We start from the raw sequence: 12,626 nt of genomic DNA, 5'->3' as shown, positions 1-12,626 counted from the left end.
TATCGTATTGGAACCATGGAAATCGTATCGTATCGTATCGGAACCATGGAAATCGTATCGTATCGGAACCATGGAAATCGTATCGTATCGTATCGTATCGTATCGTAACGTATCGTATCGTATCGTATCGTATCGTATCGTATCGTAACGTATCGTATCGTAACGTATCGTATCGTATCGTAACGTAACGTATCGTATGGTATGGTATGGTAACGTATCGTATCGTATCGTAACGTATGGTATGGTATGGTATGGTATGGTATGGTATGGTATGATATGGTATGGTATGGTATGGTATGGTATGATATGGTATGGTATGGTATGGTATGGTATGGTATGATATGGTATGGTATGGTATGGTATGGTATGGTATGGTATGATATGGTATGGTATGGTATCGCTCTAGATGAGCCAAATATCGTCCTGAATCGTTGTGTTACAGCCCTAGTGTAGTGTAGTGTAGTGGTAGTGGTAGTGTTAGTGTGTGTGTGTGTGTGTTAGTGACGTGTAGCTCTTCCTCCTCCTCTTCCTCTTCCTCCTCTTCCTCCTCCTCTTCCTCCTCCTCGTCACTCAGCAGCAGTAATGGCGGACACCGAGAGCTACGACGATGAGCGGGATAAGGCCTACATCTGCTTTGGCGGCGGTAGGTGAGTGTTCACTGCACAACACCACTACACCACTACCGGGACCGGACCGGACCGGACCGGGACCGGGGAGCCGCCGGGTTCCCGCCACTAGCTGTCCGCCCCGAGCCCCGCAGACCCGCTCTGCGCTCACCGAGCAGGCCGTGCAGGAGCAGAGGGAGGCCGGCTCAGCGAGCAGGAAACACCGCGGCTTCCCGGAGCTAACAGGCTAACTGTTAGCATGCTGTTAGCATGCTGCTAGCATGCTGCTAGCATGCTGTTAGCATGCTGTTAGCATGCTGTTAGCATGGAGGCTAGCGGGATAAACATGAGATCCGGAACTATAACGAGTATCTGTGAGGTGTTGGTAACAGTGGACCGGACCCAAACCTGGACCTGGTCCTAGACCCAGACCTGGTCCTGGTCTGGTCCTAGTTCTGGTCCTGGTCTGGTCCTGGTTCTGGTTCTGGAGGCCGCAGCAGGTGGAGCTGCAGGCTGCCCGCATGCTGCACATTCATCCACCTGGTTATCAGCTCCATGAGGCTGGGCATCGATCAGGAGCACTACCGGTTATTGATCGGTTATTGGTCTGTTATTGATCTGTTATTGATCTGTTATTGATCTGTTATTGGTCATTGATTCCTGTTCACAGGTTTGTGTCTGCAGCTGATGCAGGAAGTATCTCATCGGGTCCTTTAGTTCAGACTCACGCTGGTTCTGACCTCTTACTGTTTTCATTATCAATTATCTTTATCGATTAGTGAATGATTTGATCTGTTAAACACAAACCAGTACAACTTGTGTTCAGCTGTGATCTGATCAGTGACCAGAGGAGGAGAGGGAGATCAATAGGTGATCAATAGGAGATCAATAGATCGTTATTGCTGAATCATTTTCTATTGATTACCTTATCGATCAGTTCCTGAAGGTCGGTATATCAGAAGTTGTGATTCTGCTGATGAATAAATAAACCATCGTGTTGTATTCATTTAGAAAAACCACAGTTACAATGATGTAATAATTATAATAATAATAGAAACATTATTAAATCCTCAGTGATTTATGTGATTTATGACAGAATACTATATATAATAGAAATGGAAAGTTGCAGGTAAAGAACACAAATCATTTTTATTAATGATTAATCTGTATTGGTTAAAAAAGATATTGTTTTGTTCGACCGCAGAATCCCAAAACTACATTTTGTTTACAAAGAAAAGCAGCAAATCCTCATTTGACTTTTCACAACCTTTGCTTGCAGAAACATCTGGTTGTTTTGATTTCACAGAAATCATAATGTGATTATTGAACTCATGACATGATCATTAATATCTCCTGATTCTATACTATCACCATACTCAGGAGCAGATTCTATATCGGGATTTAGTGTGATTGTTGTTGACTTGTTTACCTCTAGACCATGAAGGGAACAAGTACAATCATCCACTTCTAGGGACTTTTACTTTGAAAATCTCTAAATGATTTTCCAGATTTTCAGCATGTATGTAGTCAGAGACGTCCTGAAGTCAAATATATCAGGATCAGTGTCAGGAATTATTGATTACATTTTCATGTCCCACGTGTCTACTTCCTGTTACTTCTCCAAGGTGGTCTCTAGCTCTCCCGTCAGCTCCATTCTCTTTATCCATCATGGTCAGCTCCATCGGGGCCGTTTCAATACAGAGAACACAAATGTCAGTATCTGGGTGCTCTACAGTCGTAGCGTCGGCCCATTTGACCACGGAGACGAGAGCGACAGCCGGCTCCACCGCCACGTTACCACCATACCATAACGTTACCTCCATACCATAACGTTACCACCGTACCATAACGTTACCACCGTACCATAACGTTACCTCCATACCATAACGTTACCTCCATACCATAACGTTACCACCATACCATAACGTTACCACCATACCATAACGTTACAACCATACCATAACGTTACCTCCATACATAACGTTACCTCCATACCATAACGTTACCTCCATACCATAACGTTACCACCATACCATAACGTTACCACCATACCATAACGTTACCTCCATACCATAACGTTACCTCCATACCATAACGTTACCACCATACCATAACGTTACCTCCATACCATAACGTTACCTCCATACCATAACGTTACCTCCATACCATAACGTTACCACCATACCATAACGTTACCACCATACCATAACGTTACCACCATACCATAACGTTACCACCATACCATAACGTTACCTCCATACCATAACGTTACCACCATACCATAACGTTACCTCCATACCATAACGTTACCACCATACCATAACGTTACCACCATACCATAACGTTACCACCATACCATAACGTTACCTCCATACCATAACGTTACCACCATACCATAACGTTAACGTTACCACCATACCATAACGTTACCACCATACCATAACGTTACCTCCATACCATAACGTTACCTCCATACCATAACGTTACCACCATACCATAACGTTACCTCCATACCATAACGTTACCACCATACCATAACGTTACCACCATACCATAACGTTACCTTCATACCATAACGTTACCTCCATACCATAACGTTACCACCATACCATAACGTTAACGTTACCACCATACCATAACGTTACCACCATACCATAACGTTACCTCCATACCATAACGTTACCTCCATACCATAACGTTACCACCATACCATAACGTTACCTCCATACCATAACATTACCTCCATACCATAACGTTACCACCATACCATAACGTTACCTCCATACCATAACGTTACCACCATACCATAACGTTACCACCATACCATAACGTTACCTTCATACCATAACGTTACCTCCATACCATAACGTTACCACCATACCATAACGTTACCACCATACCATAACGTTACCACCATACCATAACGTTACCACCATACCATAACGTTACCACCATACCATAATGTTACCTCCATACATAGCGTTACCTCCATACCATAACGTTACCACCATACCATAACGTTACCTCCACACCATAACGTTACCGCCACACCATAACGTTACCGCCACACCATAACGTTACCGCCATACCATAACGTTACCGCCACACCATAACGTTACCGCCACACCATAACGTTACCTCCATACCATAACGTTACCTCCATACCATAACGTTACCACCACACCATAACGTTACCACCACACCATAACGTTACCACCACACCATAACGTTACCTCCATACCATAACGTTACCACCATACCATAACGTTACCACCATACCATAACGTTACCTCCATACCATAATGTTACCATCATACCATAACGTTACTTCCACACCATAACGTTACCTCCATACCATAACGTTACCATCATACCATAACGTTACACCCACACCATAACGTTACCTCCATACCATAACGTTACGTTTTATTCAGACATGTATCGGCCTTTTTTGGACGTATTTCAGACTTTTGTTTGAAATATATCTGAAAAAGTATGTCAGAAATATGGCCCAAAAAATGGCAGAAATATGTTCAGCCTTTTTTTGGAAATATTTCAGACTTTTATTCAGACATATTTCGGCCTTTTTTTTAAGACTTTTTTTGGGCCATATTTCGGACATACTTTGGCATTTTTTCGGCCGTTTTTCAGCCTTTGTTCAGACATATTTTAGCCTTTTTTAGACGTCATGAAGCAGATATATCCATTCTGGCATCAAAACATCTGTTTAGAAATCACGATACAGAGGTGAACAGATTTTTTTTTTCCCACCCCTAATCATTACGTGAATCATAAGTTGCTTTTAAAGAGCGTAAACGTCTATTCTAACTGGTCACACACAGAATCAAACCTTTAGTTAACAGTTCATCTCATCATGTGATCAGTTTGTTTTTGAAGTCTAACATTAGGGCTGAAATCATGACCAGCATAGGGCACAAACACTGTGTGATCAGTGTGTCTGTGATGGCAGGAGAACAGGTCTACCTGTTACCTCAGGTTACCCTCAGGTCTACCTGTTACCCTCAGGTAACTGAGCCTCAGGTGACCTCTGTGTCATCTCTCTCTGTCTCTCTTGCAGCGCTGCAGGAAGTACCCTCAGGTGAAGACGTACAGTTACAAGTTGAAGTCCTGCATTCAAAATGATATTAAAGATAATATTAAGGCTGTCAATCCATTTAAATATTGAATCATGGTTAATCACATGTATTTATCTGTTCTAAATGTTCCTTAAAGGGACATTAGTCCAGTGTTTAATCCTCTTATCAACATGGGAGTGGACAAATATGCTGCTTTATGTAAGTGTATGTATACGTACCCATAGAACTCATTTACATTCACTGATCTGGAGGTCAGAGGTCAAGGGACCCCTTTTGAAAATGGACATGACAGTTTGGAGCGTTATTTAACCTCCTTCATGACCAGCTAGTCTGACCTGGTTGGTACCGATGGATCCATCAGGTTCTCTAGTCTACTATGATACCAGGATCGGACTTCTCTTCTGCCTTTCTTTCAGACAATTTTCAGACTTTTTTGGACTTTTCTTCGGACATGTTTTGGAAATCTTTGGGACTTTTTTTCAGACGAGCTTAATTTTGGAGTGTTATTTAACCTCCTTCATGACCAGCTAGTCTGACATGGTTGGTACCGATGGATTCATCAGGTTTCATAGTTTCATATGACACCAGGATCTTCACTCTAGCTTTAGAACTGAGCCGCTACAACCTAAAAATCCAGTTAGCTGCCCTGTGTTTCTGTATCCCATGATGCTCTCTGTCTGCCCTCCCCAGGCCCCGTGGAGGACCCCCCCCCAGGAAGCAGAAGGAGCTGCCAACAGAGCCGCCGTTCACGGCGTATGTGGGGAACCTGCCGTTCAACACGGTGCAGGGAGACATCGACATCATCTTCAAAGAGCTCAACATGCGCAGCGTCCGATTGGTCAGAGACAAAGAAACAGACAAGTTCAAAGGTCAGAGGTCACCGGTCACAGTCAGTAACATCTGACTCCACATCACACGTTACATCAACAACAGCTGGAGTTACAGATGTTCCCGTAACATCTTTACGATGTTTCCGAGTACCGATCCGATACTGGCGTGATAAATATAATATTCCCCCCCCCCCCCCCCCCGCCTCGGTGAAGTCGTCGTGCTCTTTTGCGTGATGGCGTCTTGAACTTGGCATCACTAGCGCCACGCCTCCAAACGGACGCCTCACATACTGGACGCCTCACATACTGGACACATGCCTGTTTTACTTGGTGGATTTACCACTGTGAAGTATTACCACCAAATATCTGACCTTGTCCTCGTTCCATCGTAACGTCAGCGCCCAGCAGCAGAGCTACGCTTCCGCCATTTTGGACTGAAAGAGACGACCAGACGGCAGTAAAACGTCCTCCTACAAAGAGACGTACAAACGTTAAACTACATTATTTCTATTCTATTGTCATATTCTACTGAAACGTCCTGTGTTGAACAATATGATACGCAATGCAGCCGTTGTATAAAAACAAACCACCAGAGTGTCGTCTCTTTGCTTCTCTACTCTTTGCCGTTACCGTTACCGTCTCCACCGGCGGCGCACTGACAAACTACCTGCAGTCAGTTCTTCTTCTCTGCTCTAAAACAGTAGTAGCCGGCAGCAGCCATGATACCTCCAGGGAGACAGCTCAGTGAAGACTACTGTTTTAGAGCAGAGAAGAAGAACTAAAGTATGGTATCAGAACGTAGACTGGCGTACTCACCGATACCCCATCACAGATATTTAGTTTCCGATGCGGGTATCATCCAGCTCCAGCCGGAGCCTCACTGTGCTCTGGTCTCTGTTTGCAGGTTTTTGTTATGTGGAGTTTGAAGATTTGGAATCTCTTAAAGAAGCTTTGACGTACGACGGTGCTGTGAGTATCCAATCAGAAGCTTTCATTCTTCATTCCCTCCTCTGGAAAACTGCTGCTGCTGCTGTCGTCGGTCTAACTAACGCGTGACCTCTGACCCCTTACAGTTGCTAGATCAACGGCAACTGAGGGTGGACATCGCAGAGGGACGAAGACAAGAACGAGGAGGAGGAGGAGGAGGAGGAAGCTTCGGCGGCAGAGGTACGAGCCCCAGAGACACTGACAGGAAGTAGGTCACTAACCTTGTGCGTGCGTGCGTGCGTACGTGCGTGTGTGTGGTAGTCCTCAGGATCGGTCTTGATCTCGAGACCACGTTCTGAAGGTCTCCGACTCAAACAAAGAGGGTTTTATTCCAAGACCGGTCCAGACCAGGACTGCAGGGGTTCCTCTAAACCTGTTAGCATCGTTACTGTGACTGCTCACAGAAAACTACGGACCATTAACCTCTGAACTGCCGTATGGTATATACATATATAGTATGGTTAGCCTTCTGGTAACAGCAGCTAACCGTGAGCCGCTGGCTGCTGTTAGCTACCGCTGGTTGTTAAAACGGGTCGTGGTTCTTGGTGCTGCCCGACGGCTGCTGGTTCAGTGTTGGCTCATTGAAGGCCTTTTGAACCGGCTTGGTTCTGATCTCAGGAGATCTGCATCTGAGACCCAAAAGGATGAGATGGATGGAGCTGTCAGGTCCAGGTCAGGTCCAGGTCTGGTCAGGTAATAATAATACATTTTATTTAGTGGCGCCTTTCTGGACACCCAAGGACACCTTACAAGAATCAATTAAAACATGGACAGATAAAACAATCTAAAACAACAGGACATGACAGACATAACTGTACAGACACATAAGATGGGTGATGATGAGTACTAGAGAGAGTAGGCCAGTTTAAACAGGTGGGTTTTCAGGAGGGATTTGAAAGATGTGATATTGTCAGACTGCCGGATGTGTGGGGGGAGTGAGTTCCATAACCTGGGAGCAGAGCAGCTGAACGCCCTGGCTCCCATGGTGCTGAGGCGTGAGGTGGGGGTGGTCAGAAGTCCGGCTGATGATGAACGGAGGGAACGGTAGGGAGTGTACTCCTGGAGGAGGTCTGTGAGGTAGGTGGGGGCGAGGTTATGGAGGGCTTTGTAGGTGAGCAGAAGGTTTTTGTAGTCGATCCGGGATTTAACAGGGAGCCAGTGCAGCTGGATGAGGATGGGGGTGATGTGGTCGGAGGATTTGGTGCGGGTGATGATCCGTGCGGCAGAGTTCTGAATGATTTGGAGTCGGTTGAGTAGTTTGATGGGAATGCCAGAGAGGACAGCGTTGCAATAGTCGATCCGGGATGTAACAAAAGCGTGAACCAGGATTTCAGGGATGGGCGGAGTCTAGAGATGTTGCGGAGGTGGAAGAAGGCAGTCCGGGTGACGTTTTTTATGTGGGATGAAAAAGAGTGTGCTGTCCAGGGTGACCCCAAGACTCTTGACATGGGTGGAGAACGGTACTGAGAAGCCATCAATGGTGAGGTTCTGAGCAGTGGTGTGTTGAGACTTGGAGATGTTGTTCTTGGAGCCGATGAGCAGGGCCTCGGTTTTATTGCTGTTGAGTTTTAAAAAGTTCCTGCTCATCCAGCTCCTGATGTGTTGTAGGCAGGCGGTGAGGGAGGCGGGTGGCAGGGCAGCAGTGGGTGTAGTTGAAATGTAGACCTGTGTGTCGTCGGCATAACAGTGGAATAGGACATTGTGATGACGGAGGATAGTGCCAAGGGGAAGGAGGTAAATGATAAACAGGAGTGGACCCAATACTGACCCCTGGGGGACACCCAGTGAAACAGCAGAACACCTTGACCTGTGATTGCCCAGTTTTACAAATTGTTGTCTGTCGGTGAGGTATGAGGAGAACCATGTGAGTGCAACACCAGTGATACCAATATCAGTCAGACGTGTGATGAGTAGTGGGTGGGAGATGGTTTCAAAGGCAGCAGTGAGGTCGAGGAGGATGTTTGTTATGGGTTGGGAAATTGACATATTGGGTGATATCTAGACATTCAAGGAGTGAGGTGAAATCAATTGTAAAACCAGAAGAGTTGTGGATGTTGAAGTCTCCTAGAAGGATGACAGGAGGGGACATGGCACACACAGAGGTTACTAATGCTGACAGTTCAGTGAGAAAGAGGGCAGAGGGCTTTGGGGGTCTGTAGATGGTGATAATGATGATGGGTGTGGAGCCTGTGAGTTGTATGGCTAAGCATTCAGAAGTGGAATGAGGGGGGACGGTGACTGTACAGACTTTAATGCTGTCACGATAGAGTACAGCGAGACCGCCCCCCCTCCCTGATGCACGGGGTTTGCTGGTACATTTAAAGCCAGGTGGGACAGCTTCATTGAGCTGGGAGAAATCGTTTGGCTGTTGCCAGGTCTCAGTGAGGCAGAAGAAGTCCAGTTTGTTGTCCATAATAAATTCATTAATCAGCAAATCAGCATGGTCCAGGTCCTGGTCAGGTCCTGGTCAGGTCCTGGTCAGGTCCTGGTCAGGTCCTGGTCAGGCTGATCTTCCCACAGGTCCCAACCATTCCTCCCAGTTTGTTCCTGTATCTGGACTTGGTCTCACTGCCTCGGTCTTGGTCCTGGTCTTGACTTGGTCTCAGCCCCTCTTAGTCTGGTCTGGATACACTCGCTGGTCTTGGTCATGACTTGGTCTCGGTTTAGGTGGTCTGTACTACAACACTGTCTTTCACGCTTCATCCTGTCATCATCTCATCCCCCCCCCCCTTTCTTTTCCTCTACCTGGTCCACAGACACAGACAGGTATCACCTGGTATCACCTGATCTCACCTGGTCTCACCTGGTCTCACCAGGTCTCACCAGGTCTCACCAGGTCTCACCTGGTCTCACCTGGTCTCACCTGGTCTCACCTGGTCTGGACTTTAACATGAGACCAGATAATCTGATTCCTCCAGTCAGTTTCTTCTCTCTAACCTCTCCTCTCTGATTGGCTGACGGACAACTAACAAGCTCCGCCTCTTCAGTGCTGTTCTTCCAACTGCTTCCAGAAGGAGGCGCCGCCTCTCCTCCCTCTCTTTCCTCCTCTCTTTCCTCCTCCTCTCTTTCCTCCTCCTCTCCTCCTCCTCCCTCTCCTCCTGTCTTTCCTCCTCCCTCTCCTCCTCTCTTTCCTCCTCCTCTCATCCTCCCTCTCCTCTCTTTCCTCCTCTCATCCTCTCTCCTCTCCTCCTCCCTCTCCTCCTCTCTTTCCTCCTCTCTTTCCTCCTCTCTCTCTCCTCCTCCTCTCTCTTTCCTCTCTCCTCTCTTTCCTCCTCTCTCCCTCCTCTCTCTCTCGCTCTTCCTCTCTCTTTCCTCTCCTCCTCTCTGTCCTCTCTCCTCTCTCCCTCCTCCCCTCTCTCTCTCTCCTCCTCTCTCCCTCCTCCCCTCTCTCTCCTCCTCTCCTCTCTCCTCTCTCCTTCTCTTCTCTCCTTCTCTTCTCTCCTCCTCTCCTCTCTCCCTCCTCTCAGTTATAACTCCCCCTGTCCTCTGCAGGACGAGGAGGTCCTCGAGGAGGAGCTCCCAGCGGAGGAAGAGAACGTGACTTCGGTGGGGACTACAACCAACAAGGAGGAGGTGAAGGTGAAGTCAGATCCCAGCCGACCAATCAGAACGCAGCAGGGTCGCCGCGTGGTTGCGCTGTTGTTTACGGCCTATAAGTAATTTAACTATTGATTTACTGCAGCGCCACCTAGAAGCCAACTTCCTCTTCTGCTCCTGTCCTTCAAAATAAAACAGGATGTTGTATTTCAGAGTTATGGCGGGTTTCAGCGTGGACAGACCGTCCACAAACCAAGACGTTGTGTTCGGGGTTATCGGAATAGTTCGGTAAAGATCGGCAAAACTTCGTAGAATCGTTCGTTTGAAATGATTCACGCCATTCTTAAATCAGTGAGCCGGTAAGAGCTAGTTAACGTTAGCTGTTAGCAGCCTGTAAGAGTTAGTTAACGTTAGCTGTTAGCAGCCGGTAAGAGCTAGTTAACGTTAGCTGTTAGCAGCCGGTAAGAGCTAGTTAACGTTAGCTGTTAGCAGATGGTAAGAGCTAGTTAACGTTAGCTGTTAGCAGCCGGTAAGAGCTAGTTAACGTTAGCTGTTATCAGCCGGTAAGAGCTAGTTAACGTTAGCCGTTAGCAGCCGGTAAGAGCTAGTTAACGTTAGCCGTTGGCAGCTGGTAAGAGCTAGTTAACGTTAGCCGTTAGCAGCCGGTAAGAGCTAGTTAACGTTAGCTGTTGGCAGCCGGTAAGAGCTAGTTAACGTTAGCCGTTGGCAGCCGGTAAGAGCTAGTTAACGTTAGCCGTTGGCAGCCGGTAAGAGCTAGTTAACGTTAGCCGTTAGCAGCCGGTAAGAGCTAGTTAACGTTAGCCGTTAGCAGCCGGTAAGAGCTAGTTAACGTTAGCCGTTAGCAGCCGGTAAGAGCTAGTTAACGTTAGCCGTTAGCAGCCGGTAAGAGCTAGTTAACGTTAGCTGTTAGCAGCCGGTAAGAGCTAGTTAACGTTAGCCGTTAGCAGCCGGTAAGAGCTAGTTAACGTTAGCCGTTGGCAGCTGGTAAGAGCTAGTTAACGTTAGCCGTTAGCAGCCGGTAAGAGCTAGTTAACGTTAGCTGTTGGCAGCCGGTAAGAGCTAGTTAACGTTAGCCGTTGGCAGCCGGTAAGAGCTAGTTAACGTTAGCCGTTGGCAGCCGGTAAGAGCTAGTTAACGTTAGCCGTTAGCAGCCGGTAAGAGCTAGTTAACGTTAGCCGTTAGCAGCCGGTAAGAGCTAGTTAACGTTAGCCGTTAGCAGCCGGTAAGAGCTAGTTAACGTTAGCCGTTAGCAGCCGGTAAGAGCTAGTTAACGTTAGCTGTTAGCAGCCGGTAAGAGCTAGTTAACGTTAGCTGTTAGCAGCCTGTAAGAGCTAGTTAACGTTAGCTGTTAGCAGCCGGTAAGAGATAGTTAACGTTAGCTGTTAGCAGCCGGTAAGAGCTAGTTAACGTTAGCTGTTAGCAGACGGTAAGAGCTAGTTAACGTTAGCTGTTAGCAGACGGTAAGAGCTAGTTAACGTTAGCTGTTAGCAGACGGTAAGAGCTAGTTAACGTTAGCAGCCTGTAACAGCTAGTTAACGTTAGCCGTTAGCAGCCTGTAACAGCTAGTTAACGTTGGCTGTTAGCAGACGGTAAGAGCTAGTTAACGTTAGCCGTTAGCAGCCTGTAACAGCTAGTTAACGTTGGCTGTTAGCAGACGGTAAGAGATAGTTAACGTTAGCTGTTAGCAGACGGTAAGAGCTAGTTAACGTTAGCTGTTAGCAGACGGTAAGAGATAGTTAACGTTAGCTGTTAGCAGACGGTAAGAGATAGTTAACGTTAGCTGTTAGCAGACGGTAAGAGCTAGTTAACGTTAGCTGTTAGCAGACGGTAAGAGATAGTTAACGTTAGCTGTTAGCAGATGGTAAGAGATAGTTAACGTTAGCTGTTAGCAGCTGGTAAGAGCTAGTTAACGTTAGCTGTTAGCAGACGGTAAGAGCTAGTTAACGTTAGCTGTTAGCAGCCTGTTAGAGCTAGTTAACGTTAGCTGTTAGCAGCCTGTAACAGCTAGTTAACGCTAGCTGTTAGCAGCCTGTTAGAGCTAGTTAACGTTAGCTGTTAGCAGACGGTAAGAGCTAGTTAACGTTAGCTGTTAGCAGCCTGTAACAGCTAGTTAACGTTAGCTGTTAGCAGCCTGTTAGAGCTAGTTAACGCTAGCCGTTAGCAGCCTGGAGGAGAGAAGGAATCCAGCGTTTCTATTGGTCCGTTCTGTTTAGACTGCTTCAGGAATCCTGAGTTCATGTTTGTTGCCTCTGAACGGCTAACTAGAAGCTAACAAGCTAACCTGATGAGCTGAAATGGAAGCGACTCATCTAAACTTCACTAATCTATTAAAGTGAAACAGGCCTGTTGACCTTTGACCCCATATCCTGGCTCCTGAAGCTGCTGGACCACACCCTGTTTTTTTTTCCCATCATGCCTTTCATCTCAACCATCTCATGCTCACTGGTCACCTTACAGGTTCCAGACGCTGCAGGACACCTGAGGGCGTCTGTCTGTGGACTCACCTGTCTGTCTGTCCACCTGTCTGTCTCTGCAGGTTTTCGAGGAGA

The 12,626-nt window shown here is 46.8% G+C and overlaps 1 protein-coding gene and 1 long non-coding RNA gene across 9 annotated transcripts in view; one reads left to right on the top strand and one right to left on the bottom strand.

The window, feature by feature from the left end:
* The first annotated feature begins 480 nt into the window (after positions 1-480).
* eif4h (eukaryotic translation initiation factor 4h) overlaps positions 481-12,626 on the top strand; it is a 19,248-nt gene continuing 7,102 nt past the window's right edge. For 4 of the 8 annotated variants that reach the window (XR_012594648.1, XM_074640947.1, XM_074640949.1 and 1 more), the window contains exons 1-6: positions 481-647; positions 5,393-5,571; positions 6,437-6,501; positions 6,606-6,699; positions 10,012-10,098; positions 12,614-12,626. The exon at positions 12,614-12,626 is cut by the window's right edge. Coding sequence is in view for 7 of the 8 variants with exons in the window: in XM_074640947.1 (XP_074497048.1) it covers positions 583-647; positions 5,393-5,571; positions 6,437-6,501; positions 6,606-6,699; positions 10,012-10,098; positions 12,614-12,626 (503 nt within the window). In the remaining variant the exon portion in view is untranslated. The remainder of the gene's footprint in view (positions 648-5,392; positions 5,572-6,436; positions 6,502-6,605; positions 6,700-10,011; positions 10,099-12,613) is intronic. The other 4 variants (XM_074640948.1, XM_074640950.1, XM_074640946.1 and 1 more) reach the window with 2 other exon arrangements.
* LOC141771058 (uncharacterized) overlaps positions 11,245-12,626 on the bottom strand; it is an 8,485-nt gene continuing 7,103 nt past the window's right edge. Inside the window, exon 3 of the long non-coding RNA XR_012594653.1 lies at positions 11,245-11,388. This is a non-coding gene — a long non-coding RNA (uncharacterized LOC141771058). The remainder of the gene's footprint in view (positions 11,389-12,626) is intronic.

Source organism: Sebastes fasciatus, chromosome 7 (genome assembly GCF_043250625.1).
Source record: "Sebastes fasciatus isolate fSebFas1 chromosome 7, fSebFas1.pri, whole genome shotgun sequence".
NCBI lineage: Eukaryota > Metazoa > Chordata > Actinopteri > Perciformes > Sebastidae > Sebastes > Sebastes fasciatus.
Note: the sequence above shows the minus strand (reverse complement) of the source record. Positions and strands in the feature narration are given on the sequence as shown.